This window comes from Anguilla rostrata, chromosome 11 (genome assembly GCF_018555375.3).
Source record: "Anguilla rostrata isolate EN2019 chromosome 11, ASM1855537v3, whole genome shotgun sequence".
NCBI lineage: Eukaryota > Metazoa > Chordata > Actinopteri > Anguilliformes > Anguillidae > Anguilla > Anguilla rostrata.
Genome location: NC_057943.1, coordinates 35592757 through 35615441, shown reverse-complemented (window position 1 = coordinate 35615441; position 22685 = coordinate 35592757). Strand labels below are relative to the sequence as shown.

At 39.3% G+C, this 22685-nt stretch overlaps 1 protein-coding gene across 4 annotated transcripts; it reads right to left on the bottom strand.

Moving 5' to 3' along the window:
* Positions 1-6900: 6900 nt before the first annotated feature.
* Positions 6901-20940, bottom strand: si:ch211-102c2.4 (uncharacterized protein LOC568178 homolog). Of its 4 annotated transcripts, none has more exons than XM_064299628.1 (6): positions 20783-20940; positions 15378-15662; positions 12344-12427; positions 11545-11561; positions 10003-10080; positions 6901-9288 (listed from the first exon to the last, which is right to left on the bottom strand). In XM_064299628.1, the coding sequence occupies exons 1-5, from the start codon at positions 20820-20822 to the stop codon at positions 10018-10020; spliced, it is 489 nt and encodes a 162-aa protein (XP_064155698.1). In that variant the 5' UTR covers positions 20823-20940; the 3' UTR covers positions 6901-9288; positions 10003-10017. The 4 variants fall into 4 exon arrangements, with proteins under 4 accessions (XP_064155698.1, XP_064155699.1, XP_064155697.1 ...); XM_064299629.1 differs by having other exon boundaries at positions 10012-10080; XM_064299627.1 differs by having other exon boundaries at positions 6901-10080.
* Between the last annotated feature and the right edge of the window lie 1745 nt (positions 20941-22685).

The window sequence follows — 22685 nt, the reverse complement described above, 5'->3', positions numbered from 1 at the left end:
GGACAACTAGAAACATTTTAGTTGAACTTGTTTTTTTCTCACAACCATGTAATATGTACACTTGAAGTGACTGTAAAGGTAAATCTGCGAATGGCTCCAGACTACATTGTACAGGGTCACTATGGTGTGTTTTAAGCATCAGCGACAGTACAGTACAATAAATCAATTGCATTGCAATATCGAATTATATCAGCATGAACATTGCCATCAGTTGCTATGTGTGGATGGAATGGATGGAGTTCAATGTGTTACCGGGCTCTGAGCTGTTGGGACCAGGTCCTTGATGTCATGAAGGACCTGACGTAATGGCCAAAAAATGTTTAATCTCATTGCATATCTCCTCCCATAGTTTGAGGCAAATAAAAGTGTTATATCATGCTAAAATAGCCTAATGGAGTCTGAGCCAGACACTCCTCAAGCACTCCATAGAAAATCCTTGCCTGCATTATCAATACAGATAGAATGTTCAGGTCTCCTCACATGTTCATCTGTATGAATTAGCAGATAGCGAACAACCCCATTAAAGTTCCAGGCTTGTAAAATGAAGTTCAGGTACTTCACCAGCACAATCATTTCTTGTAATACTGCACAGAAATAACAAAAGTTTTGTAACAAACTCGGTTTCTTTTTTTGGTATATCTATGCTAACAGCAATATTGGAATTAGCATATTATTACTATTATTCGGGAGATTGTAAGAATGATGCATCTTATAATTTCTCTAAATTAATATGCATTAAACAACAGGAAGTTATTTTGTTAAATTTAACAATCAACTTATTATTCATACTAGTTACATATATCTCTCAAGGCTAATGAAGAAAGAAAAGCTGAGACATTAGCATCAATCGTCTTATCTTAAAAATGAAACTATTTAACGGTCTCTTTTAATGAACTTAGCAGAAATGAAACTACATAATGTTCTTATCTAGTGTCTTTCGTAAACTCAGGCTAGAGACTAAAATAGGCTATATACTAATGTTAACCACAAGAGGGGGCCAGCAGTCTATGAATAGTGCAGAACATTCACCATGACCTTCAGATAAGAACGCCCCATCTCAAACTAGCCACCGAGGATCATGGGGCAGCCTTTCACCAAATCCGACCACATTCATGATTAGTTTCCAAAATCTTAGTAAAAAGGATTGTTTTCTTACAATAAGAAGCAGACAGAACATGGTATGGATTTGCAGTCAGTAAGACACAACACTAAAATAAAATAAATTGCTTTTTAGGAGAGTCGTCTGGGGCATTATGGGTAACTGGAGGGGACCAATGATTGGGGTTTCCACCCTACCACCTTAGGGCATGTGTAGGGTATATACAGTGCCATGAAAAAGTATTTCCCCTTTCCCAATATCCTCCATTATTGCACATTGGTCACCCTGAATGGTTTCAGATCTTTAGACAAAATGTAATATTCAACAAAGGGAAGCTGAATGAACAGAAAACTCTTTTTTTATTATTATTGCATTTATTTCAACAGAAATGTTATCAAACACGCATATCGATCGATAGATTGATCGATAGATTCAGCTGAGTGAACCTAGCCAGGGTTGAGTGCAGTCTGCCATGTTGAATTTAGAACTCACTCATATTGATCCTTCCCATCAAAGTGAAGTAGTCACCACAAAGATCCTACATGCACACTATGCCAAAATCAAAGAAAATTCCAGAAGAGATGAGACAAATTTGTAGCAATATATCAATCTGAAAAGGATTACAAAACCATTTGTAAGGCCCAAAACCAACACACACAGGGGTACTCCAGGACTGAAACCAGCACACACACGGGTACTCCAGGCTGGGAATCACCGGTCTAAACCAATGTTACCTCCTTTACCTCACGTCTATGGAACCTGGAAGCACCAAAAAAATAACACGCTAAGCACATATGAATTGGCACATACAATTGCACAATAAAATAACCGAAGTACACACTGTTTAGCCTGTACCGTAGCTGGCCACACTAATGACAATGAAAATATGCTTAAAACAGCCCTAAATTCGGTTTATTTGTTACGGGTATGCACCGCACTCCCAATCTTCACTCATGTGAACTGTGTAAACTTAACATTTCTCATCAGCTCAACTTAAAAAAAAATAAGTCAAACTGTCTAAAATGGAATCAGTTTAACAAAAAACACACTTCACATTTTCCCCTCACTGCTGGTCCATATTTAAATCACTACAACTTAGCCTGAAAACTGTTGCTGTGAATTCAAATACATTTTTAAAATATAACTGCTGTGTTTTCCAAAGTTTGCTGTTCGGCAGTTTAAAGAAAACCGAGAGAACATTTCAACAGAAACAGCCACAAAGAGACAGAGGCCACATACTTCCCATTTCTATTTGTGTCACACACCAGACACGGCTGCTTCCCCTTTTCAATATTCTGAGAACTTGATGTCAAACTTCTGATCAAGGAGGTGACATCAGCAAAAAAGGGGGGGGGGGGGGGTTATATGCTGAAAGAAAGCAGTGGCTTCTTTTGTTGCAGCATTAATGTGCAGAGAGAACATTCGTACACTGTTAATATGGATTCACAGGCAATATTGAACCATATTAAACACAAATATACTCAGTACATATGGACTGGGCAGGGTCGCTTTATGGTTTCACGGAACTACATACCACGGTTTGAAAAAGTAACAGTTCCGAAACCTCAAAAATTTCCCCTCATACCGTTCCGATACTGTTCGTTTTGGGGTTTTTTATTTGTACAACTACTCATAAAGGGACATCTAAATTTTTCTGTGATATATTTGTCGCAGACATGAGATGGCGATCTTAGCCAACTAGTTTCTACCGATGGAATTTATAATGACATATCTACTAACCATCCAGTGATCTGCCTGATTAAAACAAGCAAACAAACCTGCGGTAATTTAATGTGGATCCGGCGAGCACAGACGCAGCTTTATGTATCATGGCAGAAGGGAGTCAACCCCAAAACTCTTTCCTCCCATCAAAAAAAAAAAAAGGCCATGTTCTGTGTCCTCAAAATATGCACCGTCTACTAAGCATACTGTGTACTGTTTCCTGTATACGCTTTAGTATGCAATGGACAGTATGTGAAAAATACCCTCCATTCTATTTTTCCATCGTACTGCGGAAGTGTTGTAAGACGTTCCGTCCTTGTACAGTCATGCTCACGTTTCTTGTTGCTCTTATTGAAGGAAAACGACAGCAAAGCTGCGCATTATATTATATATTTAGATCTTTATCAGAACAAAATGGTCGTTTACTTCCTGAAATATATGCTAAATAAGTATACCATCCTGGGATTTTAAGTGCACTACATTTAGAGAAAATTTCACCTGCTTAACTTTCTTATCCAGTGCTGACACTGGTAGGCAAGTGCACTTATTTGGACACGGCCACCCCAAGGCTGGGACAATGAGAGATTTTGAGGAATCGATAAATCGGGACTAAATTATTGATAAATATTCAACATGTATTCAACAGTTCAATATTCAAATATTACTTGGGACAGACATTAGGCTGCATTGTCTGCATGGGCCCATGAACCGGGCACAAATAATTTGAAAACCAGACATTCCAGTCAAAAAAGCCCTAGGTTTGACTACCCTGGCGGCATAGATAGAGGTAACATTACTTACAGGTCTAACAGAAAACAAGCCAGCTCGATGCCACTTTTCATTCCCTCGGTGAACTTCAGATGACGCCACCAAAGAAAAGCAATTTTGAGGTTACAGTAACTCCAGTTCTTGAACGAGCCCTGGCGGCTTGTCTTTTTGCTTCACTGTATCATTACAGCATTTAGCTAGCTAGCTATAACAACAAATAGTTCAATCTGATCCCAAACCACAGGCTCTGTAGCCACACCCACCCCTCTTTACATATAAAATAGCACCATGCCCAGAAACATCCAGAAAACATTTTAGAATAACCATTACAGATAAAGTTGCACAAATTTGGCAAAAGTGCGTAAAGACAGAGATTGCCAGTACATCACAGACATGCTCGAGTTAAAAATCTTGCATAGTATACCTTTAACCCACTTAGTAGAATAGTACTGTAGAAGAGACACACATATGTACTGTTAGGCTGACTGTCATTGCAGATGTAGGTTACATTTTGTACAATAATCCATTAGACTTCACAGACCACCTCCGCCCTCTCGTCAAGGAGTGTTTTCCAGACTCAAAGATTGGGAACAAATATTTCTCAACCAGAATCAAGACAACCGGCATCATAAACAAACATGTAGCCCCCTGTCTGATGGATGAGTTAGTGAGGGGTCTTTGCAACCAGCCCTTCTCTCTAGTCACTGATGGGTCCAATGATACTGGTGAGTGTGTTTGTATGCAACGTGTGACATGTGAGCCACAGGTGCTCAATGGCAATATGCACTGCAACAATATGCACTACAACATATTCTCGATATTAATCGTATATTTAACAAAGTTTATATGTTGCTAGTGTGTGTGTACATTTGTGTTTTCCCAGGGTGGGGAGAAGATGAACCCTCTCACCATTAAACTGGGGAGTCCTTAAGGTGTGGTCAGTCGGTTCCTTGACATGGGCCTGACTACGGGGGCTGACTGCTCACAGCAGAGACTGTCTAAATCAGTGTTTCTCAACCCTGGACCTGGAGAGCTACAGGATGTGCTGGTTTTTGTTTTCACCTTAAAATCAGCACCCAATTGAGACCCAAGACACCAGGTGAGTTGACTTAACTGTGTAATCGACTGCTCTAATTGATTCATGAAGTGCAGAGTCACTATGAAAACCAGCCAACTGGCTGAGTCCACTGGTCTAAAGGAAAATGGATGAAATACCGCAAGGTCCCCACATTCAACACAGAAATGGTGTGGCTCTCTCTGTTGATAATGTCAACATAGGGGTCAGAGACTCTGTAAGGAGCAGGGTCGTGGACCAGAAGTCCCCTGCTTTCATGGGCTGTCCCTGCCATACTGTGTATAGCTGCACAGGCTGGTAGTTTGGTGTATTCAGAGGTAAATGGTTGGAATCACAACCTTATCTGTTTCAAAAACACGCTTGTTATTTATATTTCAGTGAGTTAGATTTGATCACATTAAAAATGTATACAATAACAAAACATTTATTCAAACCAAGAAGATGTGTATTTGCTTACCTTCCAGATCTTGGGCTTTGATGTAGACGACATTTGCCATTGACCTTGTGTACTGGTTTCAGACTGGCACTAAGCGGAAGAACATGCTTGATGATAAGTTATCCTTACTTAACACATTTGTTTTATTTATATTTAAGCAATAGCTCACAACAGGCCGTGGTATGTGGTTATGATATGACAGCTAAGGGGCGTTGTTTGGCCCGATGCGAAGCGGAACTGAAGTGAAGTATACAGTTCACTTTCCGTGAACTGTATACTTCACCTCTACAATACTCACAAGATCTACTTCAGATCCACCGGTTAGCAAAAATAATTTAGGAAACATTGTGTAGCATTGCTTTGTAATACATTTTGTTTAATTTGTGTGAGCTAACATAGGAAATATTGTTACTTGTATCTTGGCATAATTCTGATATCAGTACTCAATGGCAGGCCTATATTTTGCAGGTTTGAATGAATTGTTTTTTTGTGGGGTATTGCACACAACAGCCCTGCTAATTGTTTGTATGTCAGTAGAGGATCTATAGGGCTAGCTTACATTAATTTAGAAATGTGGAATTGCAGGTTAGCTACAGTAGCCTTGTTAAAAAGTAGTTACCAGTACAGGCACAGCCTTGAATTTGAACATTCTGACAACCAATATACCTCGATTTCCAAAATAAATATACCTACCGCGCACAAGTCATTATCTTGCGCCGGTTTACTATACAGCCAGTAACATTACCTACCGCACCAAATCATAACACAGATTTTGGTGCTTAATATTGAAGCCGTCTATACTTACGTTATACACTCGGTCTGTCGTTTTGTTAGCAAGGTAGCTAACTAACTCTGTCAAAATGCCGAAAGCAGAACTGTCTGAAGTTTGGGTGTATATTATTTGGATTTCAGATATATAAATAAATTAGTTATAGTTTATATTTTTTGGGCAATTGTTAGTTAGTAAGCAAGCCAGTGTAAAAGGTTTGCCTGAGTCCAAGGGGGAGGTTTAAACCCACCCAGTCACTCGTCTAAAGGTCCCACAGGCATACAAGCTACCCAGTGAGCTACTAGTGAAGTAGATGCCAGGCCTGCAAAGTGTGTGCACTTCTATATTATGTCCATTTTGTGTGTGTATCCAATGTTTCTATTGGCATATGTAGCTAAATGTCCAATGGGGAGACTTATTCTTCGTGGGCCTGGAGTATCTGTGATGATGTAATCAGGCAGGAAAAAGATGAACAGAACAAGGGGGAAAAAATGCAAAATCTCCCGTAAGTTTAGGGCTTTGTTGTGTGGACGTGTGAAGTTGCTTGTGAATTCTGTCTGTTGATATGTGGTCAGAAGGTAGAGAAATGAACTGAGAGTCTGTGGTCATTGTAGTTATTTCTGCAGGTAACCCAGAAAAGTGCCAAACTGTCAGTGCTATATAGATATGGGGCATGCCACCTCACCAAGGCATAAATTGGTGGGATGGCATACCTGCAGTGCTCAGTCAACACTGCTGAGTGTAAGGGTTTGAATTTTCCCCCATAACCAGTGTTGTAATTAACGCCTTTGCCCAGATACAATCACCTGCTTCCGTTTGAAGATGCCAGAGAACAGTGTTTGAATCAATAACAGTGAATTGAATCTGCTGAATCAATAACCATAATAAAATGAATGAGCAACTCATTTTAATCATTGTTGGCATTTCACACTTTAATGACAATGGCAGATGTTTAATTTGATTTTTTTTTTTAAACATGACTTGTGCATTCTAATTTGACAGTTTGTGTATTCATAATTTCAACACCAATAACATGGTAATAAGTGTTATTTTATTATACATATTGTTTATTTATACATAGTTGAATACAATTATAAAACAGTCACTACTTTGTATTTCATTGATGTTTAAAAAGTATAAACTTGTCTTCTCATTACTCTCTCTCTCTCAATTTCAGTTCAATTCAATTCAATTCAATTCAATTCAAATGGCTTTATTGGCATGAGGTAACACTGTACATATTGCCAAAGCAAGCGTTTAAACATTGAAAAGCTAAACATTAATTAGAAAACATACTATAGTAAATAGTAGAAAATACAGTGGATGGAAGTAGAAAATAGATTTTAAAAAGTATTTTTAAAAAGTCAGAAAAAAAGCTGATTGTTAATATCAGCACAAAACAAAACAAATAAACTGTCATCAAATATAACAGCAACAATGTGTGTCAGGTGACTGTCACTCACTGTCCCTCAATTTATGGCAGGCAGCAACATAGACTGCTGCTAACTCACAGCTCTTTGAGTCCTCCCCTAGTAGGACTGGTAGTTTTTCTTCATCTAATAGGTTAATAAAACCTTTTGTTATTAATTCAAATTTTTTATAATGTGCTTCTCTAAGATGTTTATACTTTTCACATTTGGTGAGGAAGTGTAGCTCTGTTTCAGGCTCACTGAGGGTGCAATGACAGCACAGCCTTTGCTCTGCAGGGAGCCAGGTGTTCCTGTGTCTCCCCTTTTCAATAACAAGGCTGTGCTCACTCAGTCTGTATTTTGTTAAGGTTCTTTTTAGTTGTTGATCAGTCACCATGCTCAAATAATCTGCTATGGTGTATTGTCAATTTAGAGCCAGATAGCACTGCATTTTGCTCTGTGCTTTTGTTTGTGTTTGCCAATAGGTGATGTAGTTTTGTTTCAACTGTGTTGTAATTTGACTCTGATTGGTGATGTGTTCTGTCCCTGAGGTGTGTTAATAGAGCAGGTTTGTGGACTCAGCCTCAGGACCAGCTGGGTAAGGGGGTTCCTATTACTCCTCATCTCTTGGCACTGCTAGGCTTGGTAATGATACGAGAGGGGGTCACTTAGTTTTAGGTGTGTCCAAAAGTTAATTGCTCTTTTTTGTATTTTTTGTATTAGTGGGTATTGGCCTAATTCTGCCCTGCATGCATTGCTTGTAGTTTTCCTCTGGACATGTAGGAGAATCTTGCAGAACTCTTCATGCAGGGTCTCAGTGGGGTATTTATCCCATTGAGTAAAGTCTTGTTTTGTAAGTGGACCCCACACCTCACTGCCATAGAGTGCAATTAGTTCAATAACACATTCAATTAATTTTAACCAAATTTGAATTGGTATTTCTGTTTGTATATTTTTTTATGGCAAAGAAAGCCTGGCGTGCTTTCCCTCTCAGCTCATGAACTGCTTCATTAAAATGTCCAGTTGAACTTAGTTTAAATCCTAGATAGGTGCAGTGTGTGCAGTACTCTACATGTTTTGTACCAATTGAGAACATCCTGAGATCTGGATCTTTTTTTGTAATATCATTATTTTGGTCTTTTTGGGGTTTACTGTCAGGGCCCAGGTCTGACAGTAATGCTCTAGCATGTCCAGGCTCTGCTGTAGGCCATCTGCTGTGGGGGACAGCAGAACCAGGTCATCTGCAAAGAGCAGGCATTTCACTTCCTGATTGTGGAGACTTACACCGGGGACAGATGACTTTTCTGGTATAGTAGCCAATTCATTAATGTAGATATTGAAGAGTGCAGGGCTGAGGTTATAGCCCTGACGAACACCTCGCCCTTGAGTAAAGAATTCTGTCCTTTTTTGCCAATTTTTACGCTGAACATATTGCCAGAATATATTGATTTAATAATATCATATGTTTTACTCCCGACACCACTCTCAATAACTTTGCAGAACAGTCCTGCATGCCAAATAGAATCAAAAGCTTTTTGGAAGTCAATGAAACAGGCATAAATAATGGTTTTATTTTGGTTTATATGTTTATCAATTAGGGTATGTAGGGTGTAAATATGATCGGTTGTGCGGTGTTTTGGTATAAATCCAATTTGGCTTTTGCTCAAGACATTGTGCTTGGTAAGGAAGTTCAGAAGTCTGGCATTCACAATACTACAGAAAAACGCCCCCCAGATTACTGTTCACACAGAAGGAAATTATGTGAAAATGTTTGTGTGCCATTTTAATGTCTGAACTTTTAATAAACAGGGTAATGTGGCTGTGATCAGACAGAAGGGTTAGTGGTTTGACAGTGAATGAGCTGAGAGAGGAAGGGTCAATGTCTGTGATCATGTAATCTACAGTACTGTGTCCCCCCGTACCCTACCGTTGACAAAGTACAGACTGAGGCTCTGACAGAGCTGCAGGAGGACCCTTTCACTCTTGTTAATGATCTGGTCACTATTGTTCCTGTGGAGGAGAGTAAAAGTGTGAGAGACATTTTCATTTGAGATGTAAATGTACCCTTGTGGATCTGTGAGGTCAGCAAATGTTCCTGAACGCGCGTTTGTGTCCCCACAGATAAGCACATTTCCCTGGGCCTGGAAATGACATGTCTCTGTCTCAAGGGTGGGGAAGATGTCCTCTGAGAAGTAGGGGGATTCGGAGGGGGGGGGATATATTTTTAGGGGGTCAATTTGATTATGTAGATCAGATCGATACCAAATGATTAATCCTCCGGATCCTCTACCTCTATTAGTGTTGCTGTGTTTCTGAGATGGTACTATTATTTCTCTATAACCGTTCGGACAGTGGGTAACAGTGTCAGCTTTACACCATGTCTCCTGTAGAATGATGATCTTTAAGGTTTGTTTTGAGTTCTGGGGCTAAACTCTTCAGCCCAAAGGTTGAAGATTTTAGGCCCTGGATATTCCACATGCATACTGAAAGGGATTTCATTACAAAAGAGAGATGGCACGGGTAAAACAGATAAAACAGTAACTACTGGATTATCAAGAGAGGTACGAATAATGTACTGTATAAAATGTGGTGTTTACTGTATTGTGTAAATGTGTGTATGTGTGTGTGTGTGTGTGGTGTGTATGTGTGTGTGTGCATGCGTGTGTGTGTGTGTGTGTGTGTGTGTGAGTATGTGTGGCTAATGATAACATCGTTAGAGCTGACATGTATCACTCATGGTCATTCGCCTGTCCTGTGGCCTTGAAATGCTGCCATAGAGATGTTATCATTCAGGCCTTCCTCCTGAAAAACATTGAGTTATATGAGCAGTTTCAGCACAAACACAGCAGGAAGTCCAGTGGTTAGCATTTGTATGTTCTCAGGTTTATGCAATGCTAAGCTCAAATGTTTCAGTTCACAACAGTATTTCTCATTCTTTCTTGTACCAGGAACTATTCTGCTACACATCCTTTTATAAACTTTCAAACAAATTAACTCCTGCATTTGTACCTCATGTATGTGTGTGTGTGTGTGTGTGTGTGTGTACGTAAGTATGTATGTATGTATGTTTGTATGAATGCATGTATGTATATATACACTATATGACCAAAAGTATCTGGACATGTTGTTCATGGTTTGGGGTTAGTTCCAGTGAATGAATTTCTTAATGCTACAGCATACAATCACATTCTAGATGATTCTGTGCATCCCCAACAGTTTTGGGAAGGCCCTTTCCTGTTTCAGCATGACAGTGCTCCCGGGCACACAGTGAGGTCCATATTTAAATGCCTTTGTTGAGAACAGTGTGGTAGAACTTGACTGGCCTGCACAGAGCCCTGACCTCAACCCCATTCAACACCTTTGAGATCAATTAGAAAGCCAGCTGCAAGACATGCCTAATCGCCCAATCAGTGCCTGACTTCAGTAATGCACTTCGGGCTGGATGGAAGCAAATCCATGCAGCAATGCTCCAACAACCTTCCCAGAAGAGTGGAAAAAAGGATTATAGCAAAAAAGGGTGGACCAACGTCATTAATGCCTATAATTTTGTATGGTTTTGAAGATGTTGGATGTCAGGTATCCACATACTTTTGGCCATATAGTGTTTGTGTGTGTCTTCGTACGTGTATGTATGGCATTCCAGAGAGAGACAAGGCTGGGTCCCATAGTTTAAACAGGTCTGGGTCCCATAGTTCAGACAGACAGAGCAGGGCTGGGTCCCATAGTTCAGACAGATAGAGAGCAGGGCTGGGTCCCATAAGGGTTCCCATAGTTCACAGAGCAGGGCTGAGAGTAGAGCAGGGCTGGGTCCCATAGTTCAGACAGAGAGAGCAGGACTGGGTGCCATAGTTCAGACAGATAGAGAGCATGGCTGGGTCCCATAGTTCAGACAGAGCAGAACTGGGTCCCATAGTTCAGACAGATAGAGAGCAGGGCTGGGTCCCATAGTTCAGACAGAGCAGGGCTGGGTGCCATAGTTCAGACAGATAGAGAGCAGGGCTGGGTCCCATAGTTCAGACAGAGCAGGGCTGGGTGCCATAGTTCAGACAGATAGAGAGCAGGGCTGGGTCCCATAGTTCAGACAGAGAGAGCAGGGCTGGGTCCCATAGTTCAGACAGAGCAGGGCTGGGTGCCATAGTTCAGACAGATAAAGAGCAGGGCTGGGTCCCATAGTTCAGACAGAGCAGGGCTGGGTCCCATAGTTCAGACAGAGAGAGTAGGACAAGCAGGGCACTAGCAGTCGAACATGATTAATGAACAACTTACCTGTTTGCGGGCTTTTCCTGTTTGTTGGAAAAGAACAATGCAAGGTTAATAACAAGTCTTAAATAGACCATGCAGTATACAATATGTAATATATAATTAATATAATATATATAATATATGTAATATAATATAGAATATACTGACAATAAAACCATTAGAAAATGTTATTTTACAGCAATAAAGGCCCTCATAAATAATTTATTACATTTCATTATAAGGGCAACAAGAATTTATTAGCAAAAGCATATTATAAATAATAAAACTGCAATAAAGTAATTTTAAATTCTACATCAGACACAATAAAGACTATGCAGTAAAAATCTACAGTTCTTCATACCATCATAGCACCAGGCCTTATGTAACTCCACACAAAACTTCACGTGAAGTACAGAGCAAATGAATGAAAATACACTTTATGACTTAATTAAAGTACACAGCCCTCTGCTTTCATGCTGGAAAAATGAAAGGTGTGGTACAGAAGGAACTCACAGCTGGTATAGAGTGGTATAGGAGGAACTCATAGCTGGCATAGAGTGGTACAAAAGGAACTCAGATGGGATAGAGTGGTACAGAAGGAACTTAGATGGTATAGAGTGGTACAGGAGGAACTCAGTTAGGATAGAGTGGTACAGAAGGAACTCAGCTGAGATAGAGTGGTAGAGAAGGAACTCAGCTGAGATAGAGTGGTAGAGAAGGAACTCAGCTGAGATAGAGTGGTAAAAAATAGCAATAAGTGGTAGAGAGAATGAGATGGTGTGGAAGAGACATCAGAGATAGAGTGGTAAAAAAAGCAACTCACGGCAGGTATAGATGTGTGTGAAGATGACCATCAGAGGGAGGACTGGCATCAGGATCCAGCGAACGATACTCCAACCATTGGAGGCTGAGGGAGGCAGGTGGGGTAACACTTCATAAACTATGGTAGGGTAACCCTAACCCTAACCCTAACCAAGACAACAAAGGTAAACTAACTTTGTGCCCCCTTATTCTAAACACAGACATTGTAATGTCCTCCTATCCTAAACACAGACAGTGGAATATCCCCCCATCCTAAACACAGACAGTGTAATATCTCTCATCCTAAACACAGACAGTGTAATATCCCCCTATCCTAAACACAGATAGTGTAATATCCCCCCATTCTAAACACAGACAGTGTAATATCCCCCCATCCTAAACACAGATAGTGTAATATCCCCCCATCCTAAAAACAGATAGTGTAATATCCCCCATCCTAAACACAGACAGTGTAATATCCCCTATCCTAAACACAGACAGTGTAATATCCCCCATCATAAACACAGACAGTGGAATATCCTACAAACACGACAGTGTATATCCCCTATCTAAACACAGACAGTGTAATATCCCTATCTAAACACAGACATGGTAATACCTCCCCAACTAACCAAGACAACCACAAAGACAGTGTATATCCCCTATCTAAACACAGACAGTGTAATATCCTCCTATCCTAAACACAGACAGTGTAATATCCCCCCATCCTAAACACAGACAGTGTAATATCCCCCTATCCTAAACACAGACAGTGTAATATCCCCCTATCCTAAACACAGACAGTGTAATATCCCCCTATCCTAAACACAGACAGTAATCCCATCATAAACAGTGTAATATCCCCCCATCCTAAACACAGATAGTGACTAATATCCCCCATCCTAACACAGACAAACCCTACAAATAGTGTAATATCCCCCATCCTAAACACAGACATGTAATATCCCCCATCCTAAACACAAGACATTAGTAATATTCCCCATCCTAAACACAGACAGTGTAATATCCCCCTATCCTAAACACAGACAGTGTAATATCCCCCTATCCTAAACACAGACAGTGTAATATCTCCCATCCTAAACACAGACAGTGTAATATCTCTCATCCTAAACACAGATAGTGTAATATCCCCCCATCCTAAACACAGACAGTGAAATATCCCCCTATCCTAAACACAGATAGTGTAATATCCCCCTATCCTAAACACAGACAGTGTAATATCCACCTATCCTAAACACAGACAGTGTAATATCCCCCTATCCTAAACACAGACATTTAAATATCAACCAACACAATCCACTAAACACAGACAGTGTAATATCCCCCTATCGACATAAACAACAGACATGTGAAATCACATGAATGTCTCAGCTCAAAACAGTATCATTAATGTATTGTGCACAAGACACTTGTTACATGTTGCCCCATCCCAGCACTTTTTGGTAATTTGTATTTATCCTAATACTGTAGCTTATTCTTCTGCCTAGTTGGCTTTGCAGAGGTTAGGTCTGAATAGTGTTCACTGTGTGAACTAAACTGTGTTCTTGGCTAGAAATAGCTGTACAAAATAAGTATTGTACCTTACTGAACCTGTGTTTAGCAGTTGTCTATGACCATGAAATGCACTTTTTGTACGTCGCTTTGGATAACAGCGTCTGACAAATAAATGTAATGTAATGTAATGTGCACATAATTGTAATTAAGGAAAACAATGTTTTAAAAAGAATGTATACTATTGATGCAAGCTTTTACATATAATATTTCAAGTTTATTGAGTGTCATTAATTCTGAGAATTTTTTTACCCACAAAAATAATCGGTCATCCTCCTCTTTTGTCCTCTCTTTCTTCCTCCTTTATCGATCTTTCTTAAACTTTTGAATCGAAACAAAATAAAACCAACGGCGACTGGTGAGCTGAAAATTGCTGATGCGCAAAACTTTCCTTTAAACTAATCATTGATCTCAAACTGTTTTAATTCATTTTCAGTGATTAACAAGCATGCAAACAATCTGACTAAGCAATTGGAAAGGGACACACAGCTTCGTCGCATATTGTGTTTGGGAGATTAATTGATAAATGCGATTTAGAAAAATCCATTTTAATCACTAAGCAGTGGCGGAATCTTCCCCTGATTTTCTTTGAGTGTCAATGCAATTAATCCACAAAATAGGCTACTCAATAGCAATACTATCAATAGCCAGCTCTCCCCAAATAGGCAGTTTTAGTGAGTAGCCTAGGCCTTATAGCCTACATTTATTTTCATCTGCAGTACGAAATTGTGCACATTTTTAATCAACATTATTTGTGGATACATGCACTTCTTTCTCCGCACTCGAATTCATGGCAAATATCTGCAATGCGTAGATTGTAAACAAAATTGAAGTGCAGGGTTTGTTTTTGCTGGTTATTCTGAAAGCTAACATGGTAGATAACAGACTGGTGTATCTTGTTTGTTAAGTGTAGACTACTTGGTGATTAAAACAGATTTTTAACGGATAAATTGAATTTATGATTTAAACCCCCTAACATGGTATGAAGACGCTGTGTGTTAGGCTACTAGCCATTTGATTAGTGCAGCGTAGAGGCAGTTTAAGTACTAGGTTCACTTTTCCAGCAATGTCAGCTGAGAGGCTTAAAAAATCTTGAATGTACATGTGTACTATGCTGTGCTGTGCTGTGATGTGTATCTGTTATGTCCTATATTTTTGCATGTGCTATTTGTTATTTGAATACTTGAGGGTAACTTTGGCAAACAACTTTCCCAATGTGGGACCAATGAAGTACTAGAATCACTGCTACTCAAAATAGACATACAGCAACACCGCTTTCCTTTCTGTTCCCATCTCGCCCAAGTGGTTCTAAGAGATGCACCTTTACACTGTAGCCCGAAGGTTTGGGTGCAAGTCTCCGGTTTAACAATCTTACAATCTGAAATGGATCGAAAGGCAACAATATGATATTCAGCGTATCGAATAAATAAAGAAGTGCTCTGTACAGACCCGACATCGCGGCAGGGTTTTCGTAAGAAACTCACGTTTGCCGAAGTACTGCTCGGCGACTTTGATGATGGTGTTGTTGTACAGGAGGCCGCACCAGTACACCCCCTCTCCTTGGGCCAGTTGCGTGACGGTGACAGTGAAGGCCTCCATGTCCTGCTGCACCCGCAGGTCCCCGTTCTCCAAAGTGGTCGTCCCCTCCGGAAAAGCGAATCCGCTGCAGCACAGATCGTTGCTCTGCTTGCACCACACCCTGGGCATGCTCCGCTGGTTCGCCTTGAGGGGGCAGGTCAGCATCTTGGGGTAGTGCGACTGACCCAGGCCTACGGGACAAAGAGCTGCACTAAACCAAGAGCACAGAGTGGCTGATTGGCCTGTTCTGCTCATTACATGTTCTTATGGCCCTATCCCTTTGAAGAGTAGGTCTTTTTGGAATGTTTTTTGTTTTTTAAAAATTCTAAGTTAGTGTTCTAGAACTGTTTGGTTTCAACAGAGCAAATCAGAATGTTTGTAAACAAAGGTACTTCTGGGTGGGTAACATTCTAACCATAACTGTCTGTGGCAGGGCTTCATTTGTGGGAGAGGTTCAGGGCAATCAGAGGACCTACTGGTTAAGTAGGCACACGCACCTGGAGCGCATCAATAATTAATCCAGGTATTTAAAGTGTGCTTTCTTCCCAGTAGGTGTCTGTGACCAGGAAAACAAAACCCGAGAGAGAGGAGAAAGTTCCAGAATGGAAAGGTCTGAAAAGTTGTTTTGTAGATTTGGCTATTTTTGTCTTTGTTGTTTTAGTTGGTTGTGCTGCTTTATTATTTTTACCCGGATCTCGTAAGGATGAAAGGCGAAGCTATTTTGCTTATTTTTGCAGTGAGTCTCTTGCTCTCTCATTACCGAATAAACACCTGTGTACATTATCTCCCTGTGTCCAACTCTTCTGTCCAGCAAAGGGGTGTGTTGCGGCTTACAACACCGGGCTCTATCTTACACCCGACGCAAAGTGGCGCCAAGCGCAACGCAAGTGTCTTTGCTAGTTTCAGACCGACGCAGTTGTCATTTTCCCGTCCAGCGCCCACGTTGTTTAAATAGCAAGTGTACCTGCGCCCATCTGAGTGCCCATGGGCGAGTTGGTCTTAAAATTAGGTGTGGTCAGGCGCATTGCTATCTTGAGGCAGCGGAAAGCGATTGCGCGATTGACCAACAAACACCTGGTCTTAAGTCAATGGTGCAGTATTTTACTGTTATTTTAAGGGCGCATTATTAAAATAGTAATATGCGCCTACATAGGCAGGTGCACAACACGCGATATTTTTTTAAAAAATACGTCATAATGGTTAGTCATACTATTGGTAATATAATATTAATATGAATATTATATTATATATATTAACATAGTATTCATAATATAATATTTGGTGGAATCCTGCTGTTGCCGTAGATGGTCTGCGCGCTTTCACTTCGCGCACGAGCAGATCCGTTTCCTCTGCAGAGAAGCGTTCTTGAGGTTCCCTAGAGGTGCCCTCTTAGATGCCCTTCCAAGTGAGAAAACACGATGCATCATAGCACGCTGGTGGGGCCCCATGTCGTGAGTCCGCCACTGCTCACGACCCATTACACCACACATTTCTGCCATACATTGCATTACAAATACACCACGTTTCCCCAATCATGTCAGTTCCATCTATATAGTCAATTATCATTGCTTTTAAGTTCTTTTCAGTTTGTTTCTTTGATTGTCATGTTTTCTTTTACTTTGTATTACTCTTTTATTACTTCCAATGATTTTTTCCCCATTTTTCCTTTTTAATTTGTTGCTATCTTTGCTATTATTTGTTTGCATATTCATTAGATGTTTCCTGTGGTTGATGTTGCTATTGTGTGTTGGTCTAATGGCGTGTCAAACTGTTTCCTACTTCCTTTTTCTATCTGTACATCTGTCATAGTGTTTGTCATGCAAACTCTTATCAATGTTGCGTGTATGTACATGTCTTGTGTTCACCAAGTGAGTGAGGGTGCTTGTGTGTGTGTGAGTGCGCGCATGTGTGTGCTTGTGTAAGTGTGAATGTGTGTATATGTCTGTTATTTCTGTCTTTCTGCTTGTTTTGGAATCAACATGGCGAGGTGTTTGATGTGGGGTGGGGTGGATGGTCATCGGAGCAGTCTCTATTTCCTGCATCTCAATTTAGATTTGTCGCTCAGGTGAAAGAAGGCTTATTACAATATTATTAATGTAAGTCTGACAGAAAAGATCTGAATCAACAGTCACACCAAAACTTTAAAACTGCATCTAAATTGAAAGGGAAAGAATGTCTTCCATAAATTTTGAATTTTATTGATTCACCACATCTTTAATGTAATTAGTTAAATAATTTTGTTTCCTTTTTTAAAGTAATTATTTGCAATATAGCACAATAAGTGCAATGTTGACATGGGTGTTCATGGCATGCATATCTGAAATAATGTGGCTTAAGAGGGCAAATAAACATGAAAAGCACCTCATTAAGAAATGCAGTTGTGGTAGGAATGGCATACACAGGGGTGCCTCAGAACCATGGCTGTGGACCACTGGCTTAAAACACAATGCAATCCACGGAATTGCTGACATCCAAACATGCTTATGTGTATTTAACTGCGGATTATCTGCAGAATTACTCTCCAATCAATCACAAGTGTACTGGCCAACAGTATACTTGGTTATGTGTTTCTTGAGAAAGTCTGCATTTGTTAAAGAATTCAAATGAAAAGTCATGAATTCTTTACCACATATTAGCATAGTATTGCTAGAGCTGTTTTTGTTTTTACTTTTAATAATAAATAATTTAATTTATTATTATAGTAAATTGACTATTTTACTGGCATTGCTATGCATCTGCCATATGCATTTGGTTGTTGTAATTAGGTTTATTACTGCATTGCCAGGCTTCACAGAGTGAGAAAGGACATCAGCCTGCAGGATGAAGGATTTTAAATGGCTGCATTCGATGCCAATGTACTCTTCTACATGACCACAGCAGAATCTTTAGGATACACTAGCAGTCTGCAGCTGTAGCTGGTGCATACACACGTTAGATGAAGATCTGATGAAGCTAGTTAAGTAATTAAGAGCAGAAGTTGGCACTAGATCCTGAAGTGGACTTTGCCTTGTTATGTACCCCTATAAATGCTTTGAGGGCTCAGTTGAGATACTGACTTTACAAGCTGTCTAAATTGAAACATCATTCACCTCAATTCAAGTCATTTAACTAAACGACAATAGAGAGCATTTGATTAATATCAACAGATTTACCAGCATTTGATTAATATCAACAGATTTACCAGATGAAATATCATTACTGTTCACAATTTAAAAAATATATATTTTAAGCTTTCACAAAACACACTGCAAAAAGACAATATCACAGTTATATAAAACTGACTTTAACAAAATATAGACTAAGCAAAAATGATAGAATAATCATTTTACAGAGACAAAGAAAATCTAAATCTTTTTGCAGGTGTTATACAGTATTTTGGATTCATGATTACAAATACATCACCTTTCATTATATTTTGGATTTTTTATGGTTTTCATAGTTTTTAAAATGGGTTTTGCCCTGATGTCTTTCCTATGTACCATCACATATATAGGGTCAAGTTCCCAAATCTTTAATTTTGTTCCACCTGGACAGTTGTTCAGTTGTACAGTCTTCAGCATTTAAAAGAAAATTTCAAATGGCTCAGAACTGAGTTGCTAGACTGTTCTATGAGAACCAGCCCTGAACTGATGCACAACACTATCTCGTGGCTTACTATAGAGAGGCTTACTGTATCCATTGCCACATTTTTTAGCAATAATATTTATTATAATATGCCAGAGTTTTTGCACAGCCAAATCATTTTACGAAACAACCTTGATAGTCACGACAACACAGTTGTTCATCTTCATTCAAATACCACCTAAAGCTAAATTCGTTATGCAGATGATGGACTCTACAGTTTTTTTTCCTTCTGATCTGTCTTTCTTTTTCTAAATGTTTTTTCTCTACTTGAGTATGATGTTGTGTTGACATGAACATGTATGTTGTGATGTTGACATTTTAAGTGCATTGAATTTTACTGTGGACACCAGGAAGACTATTAGATTTCCCAGCTAATGGGGATCCTTATAATCAACAACAAACAATACAGTGTTTTGTTCTGCCAATGTTGTGTGCAAAATTTGAGTGGTGTGTGAAAGCTCTCATAAATGAAAAACAACATAAGCACTCTGTGTTTGGATGTTCTGTCTCATGTAACACAGCCATTTCTCAACAAATTGTACATTTTAAGTAGTTATGCCATGAGCAGCTGTGTAATATGAAACAAAACAATGTCCTCAGTCTGTATTGAGTTGGTCTCCAAGCGGCTCACCCTGGTAAATCCCAGGTGCTTAGTATAGCACTAGGCTTTATTGGACTAGATTTTAAAACTTAAGACTTTTGAGTTTGGAACATAAAAGAAAAATATTGTAAGTCATTTTTAATGCCTGTGCATAGAGAATCAGTTTTTTGTTTTTATATCTGTTTCGTTGGATACTTGATACAATGTTTTTTTTTTACCTTTTGACACAAATCTAATTCTACAGCAGAGCAGCCGCGACATCTTCCCAATGGGAAAACTACCTCTAAACAAACTACCTCTAACTAAACATGTGACGCAGCGACTATGTCCCAGAGACAGAAAGCAACAGAGCACCAATGTCAGCCCTATGCAGCTGTTATCAGTGTGCTGTCCCAGAATTATTGAAGGTTGAAAAATAAATTCTTAAAAATGGGTTCTAAGGACTTGAGAAACTTTTTTTTTCTGTGGGTATAATTGTCTTGAAAAGCTTTTTTTCTGTGGGTAAAATTGTCTTGAGAAGCTTTTTTTCTGTGGGTAAAATTGTCTTGAGAAGCTTTTTTTCCTGTGGGTAAAATTTTTAGGCATGCCAGGCCCGTTCTGTTTAGCAAGATAGTTTTCCAGGCGGTTCTTCCAGCCCAAAGAAGAGTGAGAAAGGAAGTAAAGCATGTTTAACTGATTACTACGAACAGGACATATTTTAATAAGCTAAACTGTAACAAGTTTTCATTTATGGTAAAGCCAAAATATTATTTAGGCACCAAACAGTATATTTTATCTTGCTCTATAATCTCCCAAAATAACTTCTCAGGTTACTTTCAAGACCCATTTCTGCTATTTATATTAATATCCACTTCACACAAATTTCTACATAAAACATCAACGCAAAACAGAATTAAGATATCTGAGCACATCAGTGGTTTAAACTTCATTAAATACCCATTTATCCATAGGTTTTTTTCACACAATGAAACCTAAAACCCTTCAATTCATGCATAACAAAGCTACAGTCCTGTTAATAAAGGCAACGCTGCGTATGAAAAATTAAAAAAAAAAACATTTGAAAATAATTATTAAAGCCTTAATTACCTGTTAGGACAAGGATAACAGTGAGTAGCAGTAGGAACATTTTACGTTTCCGGTAAAAACAATTAAAAGAGTGTCTCTCCAAAAACTGAAGTTGTATTAGCAGGTTCTAAAAACAGGAAGCCACTGGCCTCACATTCACACAGGAAGTTTAGATTTTTTTGAAAAACCACAAGTTTAACTTGCAGTACAAGGGAAACTGTCCTCCAACAGCCTGGGCAGAGAATGTAAGATTAATAAAAACTACGTGCAATCAAATTCAACATCCATCCATTCATGTTCTTAAACTGCTTATTCCTGGCGAGAGTCAGTGGGCTGAGTAATGTAAAACTTACGGTGCTGAGTATTGAAAAAACTTACTGGGCTGAGTAATGTAAACGTTACTGTGCTGAGTAATGGAAACATATTGAGCTTAGTAAAGTAAACGTTACTGGGCTGAGTAATGTAAACGTTACTGTGCTGAGTAATGTAAAACTTACTGGTCTGAGTAATGTAAATGTTACTGTGTTGAGTATTGTAAAAGTTACTGTGCTGAGTAATGTAAAAAGTACTGTGCTGAGTAATGTAACACTTACTAGGCCGAGTAATGTAAAAGTTACTGTGCTGAGTATTGTAAATTTACTGTGCTGGGTAATGTAAAAGTTACTGTACACTGTCCTGACTTGAAACCAATAGAGATGCTGTGGCAGGACATTAAATGAGCAGTTAATGCTGGAAAGCCTACCAATCTGTCTGAATTAATGCAGTTCAGTTAGGATAAGTCACTAGTTAAAATATCTATGTGAAAATGTAGATACATTTTTGGTTTGGTGCTGAATGGATCTGCTGACATCATGCACCAGCATGCACTATTCTATCTAACAGGGAGCACTATACATCTCCCCTACTAAACAGGAGCAATATCAGAAAACCTCCCAGTATCCAGAAGCAGATCCAAACAACAGGTGGTGCTGAGGTGGTGGAGGGTGAGCGCAAATCTGAGAAGTAGCAGTGCCAGTGAAGCATGCAAAAGCAATGCAGGCAAGCAGCAGCACTGAGAGGTCTGATAGTTGATTTAAAAAGGTGCTCCATCTGTGATGTGTGCCTGTGATTGGATAGGTAAGAGCAAAAGTGTTGTGTGTATGTGACTGGTTGATCATGGAAACATGTGAGTATGTGGTTACTGGGACTGACCAATTAGTTGGCTGCAACTAATTTCCTGTTTCCTGACAGAACTTGCTTTACGTATTCCATGTATGCCACTCTGAAAAATATGAGTGGGCTAAAATTCCTCCACAGCAATGTGAAAGACTGATATCAAATTATAGGGAGTGTTTGGTTGAAGTTATTGCAGCTAAAGGTGATGCAACCAGTCATTAAGTTTAAGGGAGGAATTACTTTTTTACATGGGTGATATGGGGGTTTGATTTTTTTAATGATTATGTTTTAAATGATTATTTATAGTGTTTTGTGTTTATTCAGGTTCCCTTTTTCTAGTATTACTTTTTTTTTTTTTTCATTTTGATCTAAAAACCACTCAGCATGACAAATATGCAATATTAGTGGAAATCAGGAAAGAGGGCAAATACTTTGTCACGGCACTGTATATGGAGGTAATGAAGGGAGGAGACAAATGGAAAGGAGGGATGAGGTGTGAAGACAGTTGGGAAAGTGTATTTGCTTCTCCATAATCAAAGCCGACGTTGACTATTGATGAAGGAGCCCTATCATAAAGTTGACAGATTTTCTGAGCCAACAAATGGTGGCATAGCCAACCACATGGTCAGACCATTTAAAGCTGCAAAATAGCTTGTAAGTTGCAAGTACAAGTAGTTGCATGTACAGAATACAAAAATTAATCTAGTCTACCTGACATTGCATTTCGTTTTGAGTCACTGATTAATATGTAATGAGCAACATTAGATCA

What these genes read in the sequence shown, in the direction of transcription:
- si:ch211-102c2.4 (XM_064299627.1), bottom strand. Translation starts at nt 20,822, where the DNA reads ATGTTCCTACTGCTACTCACTGTTATCCTTGTCCTAACAG. An exon ending in TGTTATCCTTGTCCTAACAG is followed by an intron (nt 15,663 to 20,782) that starts GTAATTAAGGCT and finishes TTTGTCCCGTAG; the next exon opens with GCCTGGGTCAGTCGCACTAC. An exon ending in CGAGCAGTACTTCGGCAAAC is followed by an intron (nt 12,428 to 15,377) that starts GTGAGTTTCTTA and finishes TGCCTCCCTCAG; the next exon opens with CCTCCAATGGTTGGAGTATC.